The sequence below is a fragment of the Callorhinus ursinus genome, unplaced genomic scaffold, assembly GCF_003265705.2.
Source record: "Callorhinus ursinus isolate GAN/ISIS: 27379988/994484 unplaced genomic scaffold, GSC_fseal_2.0 scaffold16, whole genome shotgun sequence".
NCBI classification, from domain to species: domain Eukaryota; kingdom Metazoa; phylum Chordata; class Mammalia; order Carnivora; family Otariidae; genus Callorhinus; species Callorhinus ursinus.
This window is the reverse complement of record NW_027397078.1, coordinates 28,975,498-28,998,463: the sequence shown is the minus strand read 5'-3', so window position 1 is coordinate 28,998,463 and position 22,966 is coordinate 28,975,498. Positions and strand designations below refer to the sequence as shown.

General features: G+C 42.3%; 1 protein-coding gene across 6 annotated transcripts in view; it reads right to left on the bottom strand.

Moving 5' to 3' along the window:
* Positions 1-22,966, bottom strand: part of PHKA2 (phosphorylase kinase regulatory subunit alpha 2) — a 73,143-nt gene that overhangs the window by 36,335 nt on the left and 13,842 nt on the right. For 5 of the 6 annotated variants that reach the window (XM_073902018.1, XM_073902017.1, XM_073902016.1 and 2 more), the window contains 7 exons: positions 12,485-12,643; positions 9,629-9,676; positions 8,544-8,712; positions 6,503-6,585; positions 3,917-3,997; positions 2,709-2,807; positions 514-660 (listed from right to left, as the gene is read on the bottom strand). In XM_073902018.1, the coding sequence (XP_073758119.1) occupies positions 514-660; positions 2,709-2,807; positions 3,917-3,997; positions 6,503-6,585; positions 8,544-8,712; positions 9,629-9,676; positions 12,485-12,643 (786 nt within the window). The remainder of the gene's footprint in view (positions 1-513; positions 661-2,708; positions 2,808-3,916; positions 3,998-6,502; positions 6,586-8,543; positions 8,713-9,628; positions 9,677-12,484; positions 12,644-22,966) is intronic. The other variant, XM_073902020.1, reaches the window with a different exon arrangement.

The window sequence follows — 22,966 nt, the reverse complement described above, 5'->3', positions numbered from 1 at the left end:
ATTTTACTGAGAAGTTCAGTTGCCTGGGCTATTTAATAACATTCTCAGTTTGGTATCTTGTGTCATAGTTCCTGCATTTCACCTCAGAGCAGGGATTTTCTTAAGCTCGATTTAACTTTGGGATTGTTAAGCCCCCAGAAATTGTGTGTAGAGTTGGAGGATATTGGGACGTGTGCATTTTTTTCTGGCAGGGACCTTATACCTTTCAAGAGATTCTCAAAGAAGTCTGTGATCTCTAAAGGGTTAAGAAGCTCTGCTTTAGAAGTACAGGAGGGGTACGAATTGGGGTTCAAAGGTGCTGGCTGGAGTTCAAGCTCTGCTAGCGGGAAAAGAACTAGGGCACTCGATCAACCTGAGACTGTTTTCTCACCCGTACACTTGGCTTTGGATCCCGCCTAGATAAACGAAGGCACTGACCTCATGGAGAACCAAGGCCTGGGTGAGCTGCTCCATGTCATCATGAAAGGGGCACTTAACACAGGGCGGAAGGGCACCAGCATGATCAACCCTTACCTGGAGCTTGGAAATAATTTCATTTTTGGTCACATTCACGAGGTTCACATCTTCCACTGCAAAGGCCGGGAAAGAGATAATGGAAAGAAGTCCAGCGTCAATCTCCTTAGATGTTGATGCTCTTGGCAGCATGGAGAACAGAATAGACTGAATGAGAAACAAAGAGGTGGCTTGAATCTGGGAAGCATGAACAGTTGCATACAGTATCTAGAGACCATGACCTTAGACCCAAGAAACATTTAAATGAGTTTGCCGATTTTGAGTAGAGCTTCTTCCTACCAACAGAGCCCCCACTGGGGGACCTCGCCTGCCCAGCCAATGACTCCTGTTTCTCGCAGGAGAGGAGAGGGTCAGGGAGAGCACAGTACTGCCTGGAGCCCATGCTGAGAACTGCTGGGCTCCCTCCCTTGGGGGCCTTCTGTTGACTTTGCTGTGTCTTTCGGACATGCAGGTGAGGAACTAAGGGCTACTGTGTCAGCAGGCCAGGGTGTCCTGGCTGTGAAGATAAAGACAGAGAAGAATACACATACAGGGCAAGCACGGAGAAATGTCTGGCTTCTGTGGAACATGACTGGGTGATCAAAACCCATGTGAAGGAGTCAAATCCAAGAGACCACACAAACACTCAGGTAAAACGGTAAATAACAGAATTACTTTAATCCTAGAACTAGGGTTACTTAGTGGCACTATAATATAGCCTCGATTATAAGGTGGTTGGACTAGGCACTATAAACTAAAGGAAGGTGAAAGTGATAAGTTTGGGAAGGGAAGGGAGCTGACTTTGGGATCTAATGTGTATAGACACGGGGCTAGAGCCCTGCAAACATAAGCATATTAAATCTCATATGAACATGGTGTACTACATTAATTGATTTTCAGATGTTAAACCAATTTTGCATTCCTAGAATAAATCCCATTTGGTCATGTTAACAAATTTTTTTTCCATTTTATAAAGAAGGAATTTGGATACTCTGTCCAGTTCACGCATGAGGGCTGACTGAGATGCAGACACAGAGCCTCATGTGACAGAACAAGAATTCTAAGCCAGGCCCAGCTGGCCACAGAGCTCACACAGTTTCCACTAGGGACTAGGCATTATTAAGATGCACATCAGCTCGACTCTATTAAACTGTAGCCCAAGAAACAGCAGAGTCCCCATTATGGACTATTTATTGTGGGAAAATGGATGAGCTGCAAAGGGGGTAAAGATGGGGAACCCTTCAGCTGCAGAATAAAGCTTCATTTTCTCAAGTGAACTGACCCCCAAGCCCAGTTCTTTAACTAGCTGCTCTCCCTTAAGCTCTCTGCCTGGAAACACACACTCCCTCCAGAAGCTCTCTGCTAACAAGTTTACATGGCTCTCACTCCCATAACCCCGGCACGGGATGTGGCACACAGTGGGCCCTCACTAAGAGTTTGCTGACTGACCAGCAACGGGTGACCTACTGTCTGTTCAACGGACTCCCCTAATCTGCAACAAATCTCTTCTTTCTCTGACTTGTATTTCATGCAGGTTCTACTAATTTGTCATTTCTCCCATCTCATCTCTCCTCCACTATCCTTTCCACCCATCTCCACCCCTCCCCAAGTGAACTACTGCTTGCTGGTCATTCAATTTGGTGGCATTATGAGAGAAACTTGAGAGAAAACCACCTATATGCTCAACAATCAGATCAGATTTTGCCTCCAGCCAAACAAGGTTGCTCTGATTGTTGACTCCACACACACACACACACACACACACACACACACACACACACACACACATATATATATATATATATATATATACCTCGCCACTGTTGTGTCTTAGGTTTACCCAGCATTTCTCAGCTTGCAGGGTGCTCTGACGAACTAAGTTGATTTACTCTGATCCTTACCACCACCCTGTGCAATAGGAGGGGAAGGTGCCAGTATGCCCATTTTATGGATAGGGTGAAGCTCAAAGAAGCCAAGTACTACCGAGCTAGAAAGGTGAGGAGTGTGGGGTGCCTGGCTGGCTCAGTCGGTGGAGCACACGACTCTTGATCTCAGGGTCGTGAGTTCGAGCCCCATGTGGGGTGTAGAGATTACTTAAAAGTAAATCTTAAAAAAAAAAAAAGAAAGAAAGGTGAGGAATGTGACCGGAACCCAGGTCTTCTACTCCATCAGTCTCCTTCCCTCCTGTCCAGACCATGAGAGGCTGGAGCTGCTACCTGGCAGTGTTCGACATCATCAGGCAGGACGTGGATCACGGACTTGCGTCCTCCGTGGGCTCCAAAAAGGTCCAGTTCATCAATTGCCTCAAGAGCTGCCTACAAGCACAGGTATGAACCACTTTTTCTTTCTAGTAAACATACATGCCCATATCCAGTACTCCTCCTTTCCCATTAAGCGATCTAGCATACATGTGTTGCCAAAGGTGACGAAACACACATCTTTAAAATTCAGCTAAAGTGTCCTATAGACATGTTCTATCCTTATTTTCAGTGGAATCAGGCCTTCCCTGTACATTGCTGCTCTTTGCAGAAACAAGAAAGAGAAAATAGACAAACATTTCCCCAAATGAAGTCAGTATTTGACCGAAAAATAAAATATTAACAAGTTCGTAACATTGGTGGGGGGGGCGCACTAAATTCACGGACAGCTTTTCTTTCATCTTTATGTGTTAATTCTAACATTAGCATGTCTGCCACTTAAAGTTAATTCTTTTAGTATTAAGTATGTTTTCTGTCACTTGACCTTCACCGAACATATTTCTTGTTGCTTTGAAAATTCTAGCTCTAGAGTCTTTATTCTATCCAAGCACGTACTTCCGTCTTGAGCGGGAGGGAGGGAGTGAAATGTGGAGGACAAGAGATGTAAACTGGTGGCTGGCGGACTGAATCTGCCCCACAGCCATGTTCCGTTCGGCCTAAAGAAATTTTTAAAAATGATTTTGAATTGGAATACCTTTAGAGAAAGTTCCCAGTGTCCCCAGTACCCTCCAATATTTTTCTATCTGGCCTGCTTCACTTGTTTATGTTACTTGCCTGACCTGACTCCATAGACTTGAACTTGTAAGCCCTGCCCTACAAAGCGGTTATTTTCTTCAACCTTCTTTATAACCCAGAAAAGACAACTGGATATCACACATCCAGGTGCTCAGACAACAGCAAGACCTTAGACCTGTGAGTGATAATAATGGATAATGAGGAAGGAGGGCGCTTAATTTCTGGCTCACGCACATTTCAGGGTAAGGAAACCTACATCCTTTACCTATAATCTCAGTAGGCTGGGGTGTATGTGCCACTTGAATTTCATACTAGCAGCCGACTTTTGAAAAATATGCTAATCAGATTAAATCCAAACCCCTAAAGATTGAGAACCAAATCAAAGCAGTAGAACTACACAGAAGGAAGAACGAACAGGTCAGGAGTGTTACCTTGGCCATTCCTACAGAGCTTGCATTCAATTCCGGAATGCCCTGATTAGTCTTATCTCCCCGTTCCCACATTCCATAATCCTATGGAAGAAAAAGGTAGTAATCAGAGCAGGAAAAAGAGGTAGAGGAGAAGCGCTATGGAAAAATAATTCTGTTATGTTACCACAGGCACCACGAAACATGAATCTCTCTTCTCCAAGGTTTTACTGAATTCATGGCTTTATATACTCAGGCTGTGCTTGTCCTCAATTTCACTTCATTTGACCTCTGTGCAGAATTTTGCAAGTAAATACTCAAGTGGAACAAAAATGCATGCAAAGACACTCTCAGTTTTCTTACTCCCAAAAGTTATCAATTTGTAAGAAACTCTTGATTTGTAGAGAACAAAATGTTTTATTTATCTTCAAATCAAATGAAATGCTGCCCCTCTATTTAGCTGATCCCTTTGAACTTATATTAAATTGTAAGATAGAAAAAAGAAACTTTAACAAATGTATTATAACTAATTGAAGCCAACCAAGCCATTTAATATAATTTAATACCTATTTCTAGTGTTACCTCTTGGGGGAAAATGCTAAGCAAGTAACAGAGGCCAAAATCAAAACTGAGGCACAGAATACTGAACTTTCTTGGTCTTTTAAAACCAGTTATTGTGAATTGGCTCACAACACTCCATCCATACAGAGGATGTGATACATGCATACCTAACTTTTATAATTCTTATTTTCACTGAAGAAAGGCAAGCACTGGATACTGTTTTGAAATAATGCTACATGCACTACTGAAAAATTACAAGCCAACAAGAACAGGACCAGTGCCAAAATTTCAGTATTTATTATTTGATCTGCAAAGAGGAACATTTCCAAAATGTGCACATTTAGACATAGGCACGCCAGAGCGGCGTTAGACTCTTTCCTGTTGGCATGCCTTCTAGCTGAGGCCCAGGACTCCGGCCTTCAGTGCTCCTCACATTCGGGCCTTTCCACATGCCAACCCATTCTCACTCCAACCCTGGATCCAAGTGACTCATCCTCAAAAACTGCCCGATCAGCTAACTCCCCTGTGCAAGAATTTCAAATGACAAACTGCCTATTCAGCACTGGCTCCGTCAAATCCCTGCGGCTGGCCACACCTCCGTCATGTGGCCTCCATCCCCGGCATGCCCACAAGCAGACTTGGGTTTGTGCTAAGTCTCCAAAACTCTGCCTGCAGGAGAAGTCTGCTCCTTCCCTCCACACCCCCTCTCCCCAAGGACCCCTCCCACACTCAGAGCCCATTCCTACCCAGTACGGCTCCCGCTATCACACCCTTCTGCTCTTCTAAACCCTGCTCACCCTCCAAGGTCCAACTAAAGTCCCACCCTTTCCACTCCCCTCTGGTTTCTTTAGACCTCGGTGCTACTGACATTTTGCGCTGGACCATTCTTTGTTGTGGGGCAGTCCTGTGCACCGCGGGCCGTTCAGCAGCATCCCCCACCATTGCCAGCTAGATGCCAGTAGCAATAACGTCTCCAGATGTTGCCAAACGTCCCCTGGGAGGGGCAGACTGCCCCTCATTGAGAATCGCCTCTTTAGACCTAGGTAGCCCTCAGACCCAACCTAGTTTGCCACCTACTTCTGTAAAGAAGGTCTATCTGGGACACAGCCATGCTCACGTGTTCACGTGCTATCTATGACTGCCTTTCTTCAACAAGGGCAGACGTGAGAAGCAACAGGGGCCGTAGAGGCGAAAACAGCTATTTACTGTCGGGCCCTTTACAGAAAATGTTTGCTGACCCTTGCTTTCAACCACAGTGGCTTTTCAAACAAACAAACAAACAAACAAACAAACAAACAAACCAAACCCTACCCTTTCTTTACTGCCCTTGCAGTCAGCTTTGCCCAGGTCAGTTGTTCTAGAACAACTAGAAGTGCATGAGGCTCCACCTGCCGTATCAGCAGAAGCTTGGAGGCACTGGGCTTTATACACATTTACAGCCACCCATACCTGGCCTGGGGCACACATCCGGCTCTGGCCCCTCTGCCTGTGGGCTGCCTGGGGTGATCCGCACGGCTCTGCAGCTCCTACTGACAAGCTGATGCTGCTGCCCTTCACCCGGATTCCAGCCGGCCTGTGTGCCGGCTATAGGACATGTTAGGGTCTTATTTCAAATAAGCATAGGGGTGCCTGGGTGGCTCCATCGGTTAAGTGGCTGCCTTCGGCTCAGGTCATAATCCCAGGGTCCTGGGATCGAGCCCCGCATCGGGCTCCCTGTTCAGTAGGGAGGCTGCTTCTCCCTCTGCCTGCCGCTCCCCCTGCTTGTGCGTGCTCTCTCTCTCTCGCAAATAAATAAAAATCTTTAAAAAAAAAATTTTAAAAATAAGTACAAAGGATTCAAACAGAGCATGTGGTGCATTCCAAAAACATCAACTCCTCAACTGGGTCCCAGGACAAAAATGTGTACTTTGTGTGCAGAGGTGACAGTCTTAAGAGCTCGAATCTTGCCAACTTTCTGATCAGCCCCAAACAGCCTGGCCCTCCAAGACCTGTATGATTTTTATTCTTTTGAACTGGGACACCTGAAGAACTACCAGGGTTGATACTTACAGCAACTTTATACGCGGCTTCTATGTAAAAAACAAGATTCTGGATGAAGGCCACCTCATCAAGGGTAAAAATAATACGTAAACCTAGTAAAGAGAAACAAATAGTAAAGTTACAGAGTTATGTTGTAAGGAGAGATGTGTGTGCTGCCACTCCCAAATTACAAATATCATACTAGGAAAGAAATTCCTGTACTCTCATTTTTTGTTTTCCCCCATTTTCATTTTTCTTACTAGGCATCAAAAATTAAATCTGAAGTAAACTGAAACAGCTAATGTCTAATCTCAGAAAGAGAAAGGAAGGAAGGAATGCGGGTGTGCCTACGGATAGAAAAGGCTGAAAGAGGTGTGGGGCCTTCTGCTAGTGTTGGATTTGCGCAAAGAGGTTTCCAACAAAGCACAAATTTTAGCCCAGAGCAACCAGACACTGTTCTTATCCTTGAATGAGTCGAAGGGTGGGTACCTTTCCCCTATGGCAGATAGGTAAAATAGAGCCCCCACCTTCAAGAGACAGCCCTTGACCTTGTGGGATGGCGAGCTCCCCAGACCTCCCCAGGGAGCTGCATTGACTCGTTGAAGTAGGTGGTGATCCAGAGAGCTGGACTTTTGCTTGGGCCCTCAAATGTTTAGGTGATTATGGCAAATACACCTATTTTGAAAAGTATGGATTTTTGAAGCTGATAGGGGTATGGTAGATATGAACTCTTACATCAGTAGGGGGAGTTTAACTAGTAAACTGTTCTGAAAACAATTTGGTAATATATATAAATAGCCTCTGAAGTCTATCCAACAGAAGGAAGCAAGTAGAGATGGGGGTCAAAGTTGGTATTGTGGGGCACCTAGGTGGCTCAGTCAGTTAAGCAGCCGACTCTTGATCTTAGCTTGGGACATGACCTCAGGGTCTCGGGATGGAGCCCTCCATCGGGCTCCATGCTCAGCAGGGAGTCTGCTTGAGGATTCTCTCTCCCTCTCCCTCTGCCCCTCTCCCCCCACCTCTCTCTCTCAAATAAATAAATCTTTAAAAAAAAAAGTTGGATTGCAACATCAGTTACACTAGGAGAAAAAAGGAATAAAGGAATCATTTGATTATGGCATATCCATTGATAAAGTTGCTAAAATTATATTTATGAAGAGCTTGTAAGATCATGGGGAAAATGCTTAAGTTATAATTCTATATAATAACAACTACTATTTATGTAAACAATATGACCCTAAATTGGAAAAAAAAAAAGAAAAAGAAAAAGACTTAGAAGAGACACATCCAAATGAAAATTGGCAGTAGAACTTTTTTCTTTGTATTTTGTTCTATTTTCCAAACTATTTACAGTGAGCCATCTTAATTTTCATAACCAAAAAGTATTTTTTATAAATGCCTGGCTTATTCACAAAGCTATAACAATATTATTTATTGATTTCTGCTACCTTTAGAGTTTCATATTTGCAGACTGAAATTCACGGGAAGCCTCTAACTCAGAAGGTCAGTTTACTGGACTGGGGCTAAGAACACTGAGGCGCAGCAGCTAAATGACCTAACCCCTGGGGGCCGTTGCAGCGGACTCTGTCATGCAAGAGACCATTTGGTTAGCAGAAACACACTACAGTCTGGAGCTCAGGAGGCCTGGTGTCCAAGCTGCCATGGAAGCCAACAGCTTGGGCTGAGGAACAATGCTCACAGTCAGGGAGTTTTTGGCCCACTCCCAGCATGGAGGCTATGGAGTTCTAGAAATTATGCTGTTTGAATATAATTCAGGTGAATGAGTGTGTGTCTAGAAGAGGGAAGTGAGAGGAAAAGGTGAAGGGGCCAGGCCAGCTTTGGGATCAGCCAGAGAGATGCTACCAGAGCTGGCTCGACAGCCCTTTGTCCTATAGGTCCTCAGAAAACTGGCCGTTGGCAGGTCACCGAGTCAATGTACGTGGTATTATAAACATGCATGCTTTTTCTTTACAGAAATAACTTACTTTGAATTTGGATCAATGCCTGCCCCTCCCTGCTCCCTTCTGGATTGCCACTCCCTGTACAATGGGCTCCAAGGGCCCTGGCTCACCAGAGGCAGTCATCTGGGCCAGGAACAGGAGGAAGAGGGAGGTGGCATCCACCTGGAGGTGGCCCCACTGGTCGTCGCCCACCACGGTGCTGCAGGTGGCGGTGTTGTACTTGGCGTGCAAGCTGTCTTTGGTACTCTGAGTGTGCTTGAACTTCTCCACTTTAGCCACCTGAGGAAGAGAGCAAGCCGGCTCCACATGGTTAAGGGCTTCACGGCTGGCAGAGGCCACACCCAGGGTCAGTCTCTTGCTCTTAGACCTCTTAGCTGCTACCTCTGAGAGCCAGAGAGATGGAACGCAGCACCACACGGAGGAGCTGTGTGGGGGATTCTCCCTGTCCACACCAGATATGGCCCAGCCCAGGGGGATTTTAACAAGCTCTACAGGGCGATGGGCCAAGCCAAAGGGTTTTCCTTGTGTGCGTATGCCCAGCCGGAGCTGTGACACATGGTAGGCGCTCTGCGAGAGAGAGAGGGAAGAGGACCCGTTTAAACTTCAGCTTCCTGTTTCCTTATGTCAAAAGGAAAAGAGGAACTAGGGCTTTGAAGAGTAACCAGGCACATGCTGCTGAAGGGTGGGGACAGTATCATTCATTTTGGAACCTGGGCAAATCCCATAATGAGGTTCTGTGCATAGTACAAGCTCAATGAATTCTTTTATTTACCACCCCCCCCCCACTGAAATGCCAGTAGACAGTAATGTCAAGCCTTAAACTTTACTCAAGCATTTCAACTCAAATGAGAAGAAACCCCTCTATATATAAGCTCAACAGAATAAATACTACATGGCTGTCCGAGAGTGGCTTTTAAAAACAATGATTTCATCCCCGTTTAAAAAAAGGGCATGCTCTCCTTCTACACAAATAACTCTTCAAAAGGATTGTTAGAAACAGGGTCCTTTGAGTCTGTGGTTCTATAGTATGATTATTGAAGATAATTTTAAAGGACAAAGTAAGCCAAGTATTTTTAATTTCTCTTCCACTTGAGAAGAAAAGCTCAAAACGCTTTAGGAATGTTAGTTGTCACCATGAAAGTGACAAAATGCCCACTCAGATGACCTGAAAACACTTTTGTCATTTTCTGCCTACCTGTCTCATCATGCACTGGAGAAGACCCCGCATCAGTTTCACCACGTTCTGTGGAAAGAAAGTGGGATCGGTGACAAGGCCAGCTTCCCTGCTCCTTGAAAACCACCTCCTTACCACAATGGCCCGTAAGCCAGGGCTGCCCACAAACCTCCCTGAGAAGGCATATCCTGAGCATATACAAGCATTCTGACTGTTGAGATTATCTCCACGCCATCACAAAGAAAGAAAATCTTCATACCGTAATTCATCTCAAATAAAGGGGTTGGACCAGATGGCACCTTCAGTTCTAAAATCCAGTGACTCCTCACTGGTATTTTAGCAAGACAATTTTTACAAGCCTAGTACCCTGAGGATTAATTCTGATGTCACAATTCTTTTTTATTTTTTGTTATGCCAAAGATGAATTAAGTCCTCACCATGCTTGCCCCAAAGTAATGCTACTTTGCCAAAAGAGCCATCTGTGACACCATCACAGGACTATTGAGTAAAGTTCTTACAAAATGCAAGTAGCTGCCAAGGTTTCTTAATAGTATGTATTGCAACCAACTATTATCATTATCATTATGAATAATAACAGTAGTACTATGATAATCAGACATTCTGTCCAGGCACTGTACAAAACCCTTGACCTGGATTGGATTCTGTCTAATTCTGGCAACAACCCTATGAGGCGCGTGTTATTACCCCACTTTATAGATAAGAAACCTGAGGCTGAGAGAGATGAGGCAACATTGCTAAAGGCTCCCAGCAGGCAGGGGGTGGAGCAAGGACAGAGCCCACACCCGGGGGTCTGACTCCAGAGTTTGAGCTCTTAGTCAATATTGCTTCCCACTTCCTCTGAAATTCAGACCCATCAAAAGCTGGTCTTAATCCATCCTATTAAAAACAATATAAAGCTAATTCACAAGTGGCAACAGAATGGGATATTCTGTAGGTCGAAGTAGCCCGGCTGAAAGAAGGTCCCCCCCACCCAGGACCATTCTCTTGTAGAATGTACACGGTCTGCAGGGCAAGAATATAGTGAAAGGCCATGAAAGTTAATTACCAGAGAAAAATCTGGAATGAATCATCCTTCAGATCCTTCTGTCTCTAAAATCCTAGGATTCTAGAAATCAATCTCACTTTAGGACATAAACTCTTTTGAGGCAGAAAATGTTACCTCATAAGGTATAACTAACATTTCCTACAGGGTAAAGCACAAATATTTGTCAACTGACTTCCCCTCAAACAAAGTTATTTTCCATTATGAAGAAGCATGGTGGTTCCCAACTGGGGGTGACATTCCCATCCCCTAGGGGTGGAGGAACATCTGGAAATGTTGGGCTGGGGGCATTTTTATTGTCACCATGATGAAGGTGGGGCTTACTGGCATTTAGTGAGTAGGGCCCAGGGAGCCTAAGTGTCCTGCGATGTGCGTGACAGTCTCACACAATGAATAACTGTACACCCCAAAGGCAATAGCAGCCCTACTGAGGATCACGGGAAGATCCTGTGTTATCCTCCATAATCAAGGGAAAGGTCTCTCTTTAGTTATTAACCACACTCAACACAACAATGTGGCCTGTTCGTGCCTCACTACTGTCAGTCACAGCGCAGCAAATCTAGTCGACTCTAGCCTGCATCAGAAAACGCTTACAGAGCCGAGGTACAGGGTGTGTGCATGCACACGTGTGTGTAGCCAGGCAAGCTTTACTTCGATTTTGTCTCAAAGGGGGATGGGAAGTTTGATGAACATCCACATTAAATTATTATGCTGCTAAAGAATGATTCACTTACATAATAACCATCCAACTTCTTGGAGGAGCATGCAGTGCTTGCTGTAGGCATATTTTAAAACGACCTCTTCCCTTACCTCTAAGACTTGGTGATTTTATCACCTTACACTCAGCATGTCTCATCAAATCCAAACTGTCCTTCCCTTGCTCCCACAGACCGGCTTCCTCTGCTAGTTTTGCTATGGCCATCAAGGCTGCCTGTCACTCCTGCCCACTTTGGTTGCTGTAACACACTGATTGGGCTGTAAGAACTCTCCCTGAACCTGATAATCCACTGGCTGGGAGGGCCAGTAAGGAACATATGAATCAAACATAAATCCCAAAGGCTCTCATGCTAAGAGAACTACACTGTTCTATGTCAATGCTCCCTACTTCAACGCTATCACTCAAAATACTCTGAAAATACCTCCTGTGCTCAAGGGCAGATTATTCTCTTACACACTCAATGATGGCCAATCTTTGCTTCGGTGACTATGTTGGTTTCTGATTTTGGAAATCAATAAAAGTACTTCATTGTGCCATACAGTAACATAGGCATGAATACTGGACAACACCAATGTGATTCAAAATGAAAGGGTGACTGACTATAAATTCATAAGACTGCTTTGGAATGGTTCAGACTAGAGAGGAATTTCTAAGGGAAATACCAAAAATGTTTTAAGAAATAGCAATACTGTTTGGATAAATACCCTCTCAACATGACTACTTCAGACTACTACACTTCGGAATGTATATTTCTGGTGTGCTGACTCTTTAAAAACAACCGATTAGTTTATAATGACATTTTGTATATAAGTATATATAAAATTGACAGAGCATGTGTGAGAGAAATACAGCTAGTTAGGAATTTGGATGCTTTCTTTTCCTTTTCAGAACAGTGTGATTTGGGTGGTTTTTTTAAGGAGGGAAAAACATCTCAAAGAGAACTATCAAGGAGACCACCTAAGCGCCTCCCTAAAATACTCTACAGCAGAAATGGAGGCAATGCTGACACCAAATTGTTCTGCACAGCTACTTCCAGGCTTCTCAGTTTAAGGAAAAGGCGCTGAGCAGCCAAGACATGGCTGCCCGTCAACAGTACCTGCTCCAACTCGTAGGCTTTGGCCTTGTCCTCATCACGGTCAGCATTCTTGCGGTAGGCCATGCCCAGGCCCCACACGGCCAGAATGCTGTAGATGTTATCCCGCACCCAGGCATCCTTCTGCTCGTGACTGGCCGACAGCAGCCCTGTGACGGGATTCTATTAGAGAAGAGACAGAAAATGACTCAGCACAACCCTCACCCAGCTCTTGACAAACGAATGCTCACCCTTACAGGGCACAGTGAGGGCTGCGGTGAAGAGTAGAAATCGGAGTTCTAGTCCCTGCTCTGCCCCCCAACAGCATTTCTGGGCTTTGGTTTCCTCATCTATATTACGGAAATATTAGACTAGAAAGTCTCTAAGGAACCTTCTAACTCTGATGTTCTTGTTCTTTTGCTTTCAAACCAGATCATACTGTTGTGACAAACAGAAGAAACAGCAAACAGAAAAAGCCTACAAGACTTTTACAAATCTGTGCACTGAAGGCTTTAGGTCGTCTTCTGCCTTCATGTTTCCACACCAGTTGGTGAAGCGCTGAACCTGGGAGCGAGAGACCCGGATCCAGGATCCCACTCCACCAGTCTAGCTCTATGCGCCCAGGGAAGTCGCCTACCCCAACTGGCCTCCACTGCCTTGTCTGTGACCCAGACACTTCATGTGCCTAAAAAGGAGGCACTAAGCAAGAGCACATCGGGGGTCCTATTTAGCTGTGATATTTAAAAGGGCAGCTGAATCACTAAAAAGCCAGATCTTCACACCAAAAAAGTATACACAATATTCGGAACAGCATTATTCATAATAACCCAAAAGTGGAAACAACCCAAATGCCCATCAATCGATGAATGAATAAAATGTGGTCTATACAAACAATGAAATATTATTCGGCAATAAAAAGGAAAGAAGTACTAATATATGCTACAGCACGCGTGAGCCTTGCAAACACTATGCTAAGTAAAAAAAGCTGGTCACAGAGGACCGCATATTGCATGATTCCATTTATAAGAAATGTCCAGAATAGGCAAATCTGTAGAGACAGAAAGTAGATTAGTGGTTGTCTAGGGCTGGGGTTGGGGGGAGGATGGGAGGAAGTGGGGAGTGAGTGACTGTTAACAGGTTTCTTCCTTTCTGGGGGTGATCTAATTGTTCCAAAATTGATTGTGTTGATGATGCACAATTCTGTGAATATATTAACAATCGTTACATTGTTTACTTTAAATAGATGAATTATATGATAAGTAAATTATATCCCAGTAAAGTTTTTCTTAAAAGCCAGTGCTAATAAAATCTGTGCCTAGACATAAAATGGGTAAGGTAGAAAAAGAGTCACATAAAGATAAAGCCTTGTTGACTTTTCCTGAAAATACGCAAAGAAATATGTACCTAATAAAATACATCTAATAAAATACAGAGCCTTGCCAGCTTAAACAAAATTAATCAAAAGCGTTCTTAATTATTCACAAGAAGGCTCATGAAAAAAGTTGGGTCCTTTCAAAGTGATACTGCCATGGATATTCGGTAAAAAAAAATTGGCATAGTTTCAAATGGTCCCACATAAGGCATTAAATATTTGACTTTCTCCTTTAACTAACCTATGCCCTCTTCAAAAACATCTAAAACTCAACTGATACTGCCCTCAGGGGCAACAGCATTCTGTATTTTGACACCGTTCCATAGCCAACAATTACAAATCAATCATTTTAAAGCCTAGAACTGAAGTCTAGAAATGACTGAGTGAAGGTGCAAGTCTTATTCCAACAGTGGACGACTGGAGTTTTTAAGAAAATCACTATGCACCAACAACTGGAACTGTTCTGAGGCCAGTTGACTAATCCCAGGACAGCAACTCATCAGGAGATCCAGGGAAAGAAATCAGCCCCTTCCTGGCGTACCCATCAACCGTGAGTCCACTGAGACAAACAGCCTTCCAATGACACAGCAGTGACCGCTTACACATAGTGCCAAGTGTGGTTTGGATTATGAAGTGTCACTGTCCTGTTAACTGAAAGTTACTTCTTTGATTCTTCAGTTTGGGCTTAATTGTTTAATTGGATTAGTTTATCCCCACCCAGAGCTAGAATGCCGGAACCCCTCGTTCCACTATAGAGACATAGTCTAGGTATTTTGGAGATCCCCACATTCATAACTCCATACCCAAACCATGTTAACTTAGGGTGCTACTGCACTCAGTGAAAGGAATACTTACTGTTATGGACTGAATGTTTGTGTGTCCCCATATTCATTTTATTTTTTTTAAGTAGGCTCCACGCGTGGAGCCCAATGTGGGGCGTGAAGTCACAACCCTGAGATCCAGATCTGAGCTGAGATCAAGTGTCGGACACTTAACCAATTGAGCCACTGGGCCACCCCTGTCTCCTCCATATTCATACGCTGAAATCTAATTCCCATTGTGATGCTATTTGAAAGTGGGGCCTTTGGGAGGCGATTAGGTCATGAGGGCAGAGCCCTCAGAAAGGGGACCTAGTGTCCTTAAACGAAGAGGTCAGAATGCTAGCTTGCTCCCTCCTGCCCTGTGAGGTTGCAACAAAAAGCCGCCTGCCTACAACCCGGAAGAGGGCCCTCACCAGAACCTGGCCATGCTGGCCCCCCGAGCTCGGACTTCCCAACCTCCAGAACTGTGAGAAATAAATCTCTGCTGTTTAAGCCCCTGGTCTATGGTATTTGTTATGGCAGCCCTGGCTAAGACTTGCTTCTCTCTTAAAGTCTATAAAAAAGAATGTATTGTGCTGGAAGATGTGGGAGTTTCCATTTTGATGCAATTCAGAACAACTGAAAAGAGCACAGACCGGGAGACAGTCTGTCGCCATGGCCGGTCCGCTGTCCTTTCCTCTAAGGCCAAGCCAGTGGTTTTGCCTTTGTGTGCTCCTCCCCCCTCCCCAGGGGGCTTATGCTGCACCACCTGCACTCCCACCCACTGGCTTCTGTGACCCAGCCAACAGGTACATCTCCTTAGAGCTCTGCGGTCTTTTACTTGCATTAGCTATCTAAATGGAGGGGGAGCAAAAGGCCTTCGCAGCAGATGCAAATTTTACAAGCTAAACAGAAACAAGCAAACTGCAGACAGCAGGAGGCAAGTGGGTAGATCCGTTCAGGCTAAGCCTGTGGCCTCAGATATGATCATTTTAACCATATGCTGCTTTCCAATCTTTTAAAAATATAATTTAATTCTATGGAAACCCACACATAAACTTCAGTGTATTGTATTTAAGAGCACAGGTTCTGGAAACAGATTGCCTGTGTAAAAAGCTCTACCACCGTCCAGCTGACCTGGAGCAAATTACTTCCGTGTCTCCGTCTACCTAATGGGGATTAGAACAGTACCTAGACCTCATAGGGTTGTTTGTGAGGATTACACGAGTAAATTCAAATCAAGCATTTTGGACTATGTCTAGCACAAATTAGTGCTAGACATATTTAGTTAACTGCTAACTAAATATTATCAACCTATTTGAACAGATTTCATTCACATTACTTTTTCATATAATTATTTTAGGAAATCAGATGGAGACAGTGGTTGGGGAAAAAATCTACAAGTTAGCTTAATGTAACCATCATTAATTTTGTTAGGAAAAAAAAAAAGCCTGGGGTCTTCTTTTATTTTTACAGTAAATATTGTTAGTTAATATATTTATCCCATTGTTACGCTTGAGACAAAAACCCTGGCAACTCTATACCCTCTCCACCCCCAGGTCTGGGAAAGGCAAAGGCCTGAATTTTGCTCATTCAAATAAGTCTTCCCTTTCTGTTTATTCTACTAAACTCTCTATGTACTTCACTTGAAAAAAATAAATCTTAGTGACAAATCTCTGTAATAAGCACCCACTACCACTCTCCTGTGGTGACAGGTGTGGGGCCGTGACGGAAGAGGATGGGGCCAATTTCAGACAATGGAGCTACCGGGAGAGCCATGAGGAGCCAATGGTAGTGGCCCAGTGCAGTCTTAGAGGAGATGGCACAGGCCTGAGCTAAAGGACTCGGCACCCCTGCTGCAAGGGAACTGGCAATGACATCCTTAAACTCTAGAAGAGGCCTGAGACAGAGGAGCCCAACATAAATTGTGTCTCACTGAGGGCAAGGGGCCAAAAGCTGGGCATTTTGTCATTCAGGTTCAGTCATTTGTCAGCTGCGCTTACCTTCTCCACCACTTCACTTCTAATTTAGAGAAAGTGCCCTTTTCGGCTCCTGTTTATGAGAGAAAGGCCTAGAATAAATTGGGCCCAGGGCTTGGTTTCTGTGCTGTGGTAACAAACACCACTAAAATCTGGGTGGCTTATAACAAGGAACATTCATTCCTCCTCCATGCCTCATGACCATCCCTGGTCGGCTGTGCTTCTGCTCTGGGTTGTCCTTCCTCTAGGTACCAGGCTACTGGATCAGCCTATACCCACAACACTGCCCAGCTCGTGGCAAAGGAGAAGAAACACACAGTAAACCATGAGCTGCATCTTCAGGCTGCCAGCCAGAACTGACATGTTAATTCTTCTCCTATCTCATCCGTGAAAGCAAGTCTCATTGCCATTTCTGAGTTCAACGACGTAGAGATGTGAAATCCTCCCCTAAGGATGAGAAGCGAATAACTGTGAAAAACTATTATGTGAACAATTATGCTGCTATGATGACCTCACCTGCTAGCCATGGTAGGCTGGGATCCCCACCCTCACAGCCCACGCATAAGTGAATCTGAGAATATCAGAGATTAATATGGTAATGAACCACTTGCATTCTGCTTTTTGGCTTATAAAAAGGTATTATATAAAATGAAATTCTTACTCTTTAGGGTGGGGAAAAGGAAAAAGGAATTGAGATATTAATCAGACAAAATAGACTTCACAGCAAAGAATATTATCAGGGATACAGAGAAATGTTATAAAAATGATAGGGTCAGCTCACCATCAAGACATAACAATCCTAAATCTGTCTGTACCTAATAAGAAGCTAAGGGATACATACATAGTGGTTAGAATAGAGAGTCTAAAAATAGATCCATACAGATATGACAAATTGATTTTTGATAAAAGTCTAAAGACAAACAGGGAAAGGACAGCCTTTAAAAAAAAAAAAGATTTTATTTTTACATAATCTCTACTCCCAACATGGGGCTCGAAGTTACAACCCTGAGTTCAAGAGTCACATGTTCTACTGACTGAGAGAGCCAGGTGCCCTGAAGGACAGCCTTTTTATAAATGGTGTTGGAACACAGAAGTACAAAAGGTAATAAGAGAATATTATGAAAAATTATATGCCAATAAATTGGGTAACCAGGAAGAAATGAATAAATTCCTAGAAACACAACTTTCCAAAACTGAATCACACAAATGGAAAGATACACCATACTCATGGATTGGAAGAATTATTAATTAAATTAAATAAATTGTTAAAATGCCCATACTACCAAAGCAATCTACAGATTCAATGCAATCCCTATCAAAATACCAATAGCATTTGGGGCACCTGGGTGGCTCAGTCGATTAAGCATCTGACTCTTGGTTTTGGCCCAGGTCACAATCTCATGGGTCATGAGACTGAACCTCACGTCGGGGTCCCTGGTCAGCAGGGAGTCTGCTTGAAGATTCTCTCCCCCTGCCCTTTCCCCTACTTGTGCTTGCTCTCTCTCGCACTCTCTCTTGCTCCCAAATAAATCTTTAAAAAAAAAAAGCATTTTTCACAAAGCTAGAACAAAAAATTCTAAAATTTCTATAGAACCACAAGAGACCCCAAAGAGACAAAGCAATCTTGAGAAAGAAGCACAAAGCTGGAGGTATCACAACCCCAGATTTCAAGATATACTACAAAGCTACAGTAATGAAAACATTGTGGTACTGGCACAAAAATAGACACATCAATATAACAGAATAGAGAATCCAGAAATAAACCTATGATTATATAGTCAATCTACAACAAAGGAGGCAAGAATATACAATGCAGAAAAGACAATAAATGGTGTTGGGAAAATTGGACAGCTACAAAAGAATGAAAGTGGGCCACTTTTTTACACCATACACAAAAACTAGCTTGAAACAGATTAACAACTTATACACAAGACTTGAAACCATAAAACTCCTAAAATAAAATATAGGCTGTAATTACATGGACACTGACCTTAGCAACATATTTATGGATAGGTCTCCTTAGGCAAGGGAAACAAAAGCAAAAATAAACTATTAGGACTACACCAAAATAAAAAGCTTTTTTTTTTAAGATTTTATTTATTTATTCATGAGAGAGAGAGAGAGGGGCAGAGGGAGAAGCAGGCTCCCAAGGAGCAGGGAGCCCAATGCGGGACTCGATCCCAGGACCCTGGGATCATGACCTGAGCCAAAGGCAGACGCTTGCTTAACCATCTGAGCCACCTAGGCACCCAATAAAAAGCTTTTGAACAGTGAAGAAAATCATCAATAAAATAAAAAGGTGACCTAGTGAATGGGAGAAGATACCTGCAAATAATATATCCAATAAGGGGTTTATATCCAAAATATATAAAGAACTTATACAACTCAATAACAAAAAACAAACAATCTGATTTAAAAATGGGCAGAAGATCTGAAGAGACATTTTTCCAAAGAAGACATACAAATGGCCAACAGACACATGAAAAGATGCTCAACACCACTAATCACCAGGGAAATGCAAATCAAAACCACAGTGAGATCACCTTACACCTGTTAGAATAGCTAGTATGAAAAAGACAAGAAATAACAAGTGTTGGGGAGGATACGGAGAAAAGGGAACACTTGTGCACTGTTGGTGGAAATGTAAATTGGTGCAGCCACTGTGGAAAACAGTATTGAGGTTCCTGAAAAAATTAAAAATAGAAATACCATATGATCCAGTAATTCCACTACTGGGTATTTACCCAAAGAAAATGAAAACACTTATTAAAAAAGATATCTGCACTCCTACGTTTACTGCAGCATTACCTACAACAGCCAAGACATGGAAGCAATCCAAGTGTTCATTGATAAGTGAATGGATAAAGAAGATGTGGTATACATATGTACAATGGAATACTACTCATAAAAAAGAATGATATTGTGCCATTTGTGACAACATGGATAGACCTAGAGGGTATTATGCTAAGTGAAGTCAGAGAGAGAAAGACTAATACCATATGATTTCACTTATATGTGGAATCTAAAAAAACACAAACAGAAATAGATTCATAAATACAGAGAACAAAATGGTGGTTGCCAGAGAGGCGGGGGGGGGGGTGGGAGGATGAGTGAAACAGGTGGCGGGGATTAAGAGGTACAAACTTCCAGTTATAAAATAAATAAGTTATAGGGATGAAAAGTACAGCATAGGAAATACAGTCAGCAATATTGTAAAAAAAAAAAAAACTTGTATGGCATCAGATGGTAACTACACTTATTGTGGTGAGCATTTCATAATGTACATAATTGTTGAATCATTATACTGTACACCTGAAACTAACATAATATTGTATGTCAATAAATACTCAAATATTACAGCCAATCAAGGAAAGAAGGAAAATAATAAGATGTATTTTTAAAAATGTTAGGTGAGTAAACAGTAAACATCAGATGTCAAAATAGTTGTTAACATGGTTAACATGGTTATAAAACAAGGCAAATACCAAAAGTAATGAGTAAAATGAAAAATACATAATGGAAAAAATTTAAGAAATAGTGTTGGAACAACTGGACATCCATATGCAAGAATATGAATCTCAACCTCACACCTCATACAAAAGTTAACTTAAAAGGAATCACAGATCTAAATGTTAAATGGAAACTTATAAAACTTTTATAAGTAAACATAGAAGAAAAACCTCCATGACCTAAGGTCAGGCAGAATTAGCTATGGTACTAAAAACACAATCCATAGAAGAAAAATTGATAAATTGGACTTTAGCAAAAGTAAAAACTTTTGCTTTGTGAAGGACAATGTTAAGAGATAAAAAGACAATCTACAGACTAGGAGAAACTACTTGCGAGTTGCACACTCAACAAGAGAACTGTATCCAGAATATATGGCGAACTCTCAAAACGCAACAGCAAAACAAACAACCTAATTTAAAAATTGGTAAAAACAAACAAACTTTGATACTTCGCCAAAGAGGATGTGATTGACAAATAAGCACATAAAAAGCTCAACATCATTAGCTATTAAGTAAACGCAAATTAAGACAACTACGAGATACCACTACATACCTATTAAGATGGCTAAAATTAAAAATACTGCCAATACTGAGTGTTGACAGAGATGCAGAACCACTAGAATCCCCATACATTGCTGGTGGGAATGCAAAACGGTGCTGCTGCTCTAGAAAACAGTTTGACAATTTCTAATAAACTTGAACACTTATCCTACAACCCAGCAATCCTGCTCCTGAATATTTACCCTAGAGAAATAGAGAACTCTACATGCATGTTTAAGGCAGCTCAATTCCTAACTACCATAAAAACTGCAAACTCAAACGTCCTTTAATAGGCAAATGGATAAACACACTATGATATGTCCTTATAATGAATACTACTCAGCAATGAAAAAGAACAAACCATTGACACAGACAGCAACTTGGATGAATCTCACAGGCCTTATGCTAAGTAAAAGAAGCCACTCTCAGAGGTTACATACCACATGATTCCACTTACACGGCATTCTCCAAAAGACAAAATTACGGTGATGGAGAACTGATCAGTGGTTTCCAGGGCTTAGGGGTGAGGAGAGGGTGTGACAAAGGGGTAGCAGGAGGGAGATTTTGAGGGGTTGAAGGGACTGCTTTGTATCTTGATTATGGTTATGGTTACATGACCCTACATGTTTTTAAAATTCACAGAACTGTACACTAAATATATAAAAGGAAATGTATTGTGATTTCTAGCACATTTTTTTAAAAAAAGTTTCACTGCGATATAATTCATATAACATACACTTTACCCATTTAAAGGATACAATTCAATGGTTTTTGCTATAGTTACATACTAACAGAAACATCAGAGTGAATTTTAGAATATTTTCATCACTCCCAAAAGAAACCCCCTACCCTACCCGTTAAAAGTCATTTCCCATCTGCCCCTAATCCTCAATCCCCCAGGCCTAGGCAACCACTAATCTACTTTCTGTCCCTATAGATATGCCTGTTCTGGACGTTTTGTATAAATGGACTCATACCATATGTGATCTTTTATATGCCAGACTTCTTTCAATTAGCATGTGTTCAAGATCTGTCAATGTTGTAGATGTATTAGTACTTCATCCGTTATTGCAAATAATATTCCATTGTATAGACATAGTACATTTTGTGTTCCCACTCATTAGCTGATGAACATTTTGGTTGTTTCCACTTTGGGGATATTATAAATAATGCTGCTATGAACATTCATTTATGAGTTTTTGCGTGGACGTGTGTTTTCCGTTCTCTTGGATATATACCTAAGAGTGGAATTTCTGGGCTGTATGGCAACTCTAAGTGTAATGTTTTGAGGAACTGCAAAACTATTTTCCAAAGAGGCTACACCACTTTAAATTTCCACTGGCAATGTACAAGGGTTCCAATATCTCCATATCCTTGTCAAAATGTGTCTGTTAAATGAAACAAGATGAAACCAGAGAGGGAGACAAACCATAAGAGAGACTCTTAATCTCAGGAAACAAACTGAGGGTTGCTGGAGGGGAGGGGGCTGGGGGGCGGGGGTGGCTGGGTGATGGACACTGGGGAGGGTATGTGTTGTGGTGAGCGCTGTGTATTGTGTAAGACTGATGAATCACAGACGTGTACCCCTGAAACAAATACATTATATGTTAATAATAAAAAATTATCTTTCTCATTGCATCTATCCTAGTAGGTGTGAAATGGTATCTCAATTGTGGTTTTGATTTGCATTTCCTTGACAGTTTGTGATATGAGCATCTTTTCATGTGCTTATTGGTCATTCGTATATCACTTTTGGAGAAATGTCTATTCAGATCCTTTGCCAATTTTTAAATTGTTATTCATCTTTTAATACTGAATTTTAAGAGTTCCTTATGTATTCTTGAATCAAGTCTCTTAACATATACATGATTTGCAATTTTCTCCTGTGGGTTGTCTTTTCACTTTAATGGTATGGTTTGCCGCACAATAGCTATTTTTTAATGAAGTCTAATTTATCTATTTTTTTTCTTTTGTCACTTGTGCTCTTGTTATTGTACTAAGAAGTCTTTGCTTCCCCTAAAGTCAGGAAGATTTATTCCTGCGTTTTCTTCTAAGGGTTTTATAGTTTTAGCTCTTACATTTAGGTTTATGAACCATTGTGTTAATTTTTGTACATGGTACGAGGAAGGGGTCCCTTCATTACTTTGCATGTGGATATCTAATTGTCCCAGTACCATTTATTGAAAAGAGTATTCTTTCTCCATTTAACTGTCTTGACACCCTCGTAGAGAATCACCTGACCATAAATGTGGTGGTTTATTTCCGAACTCTCAATTCTATCCCCTTTTGTTCCATTGGTCTGTATG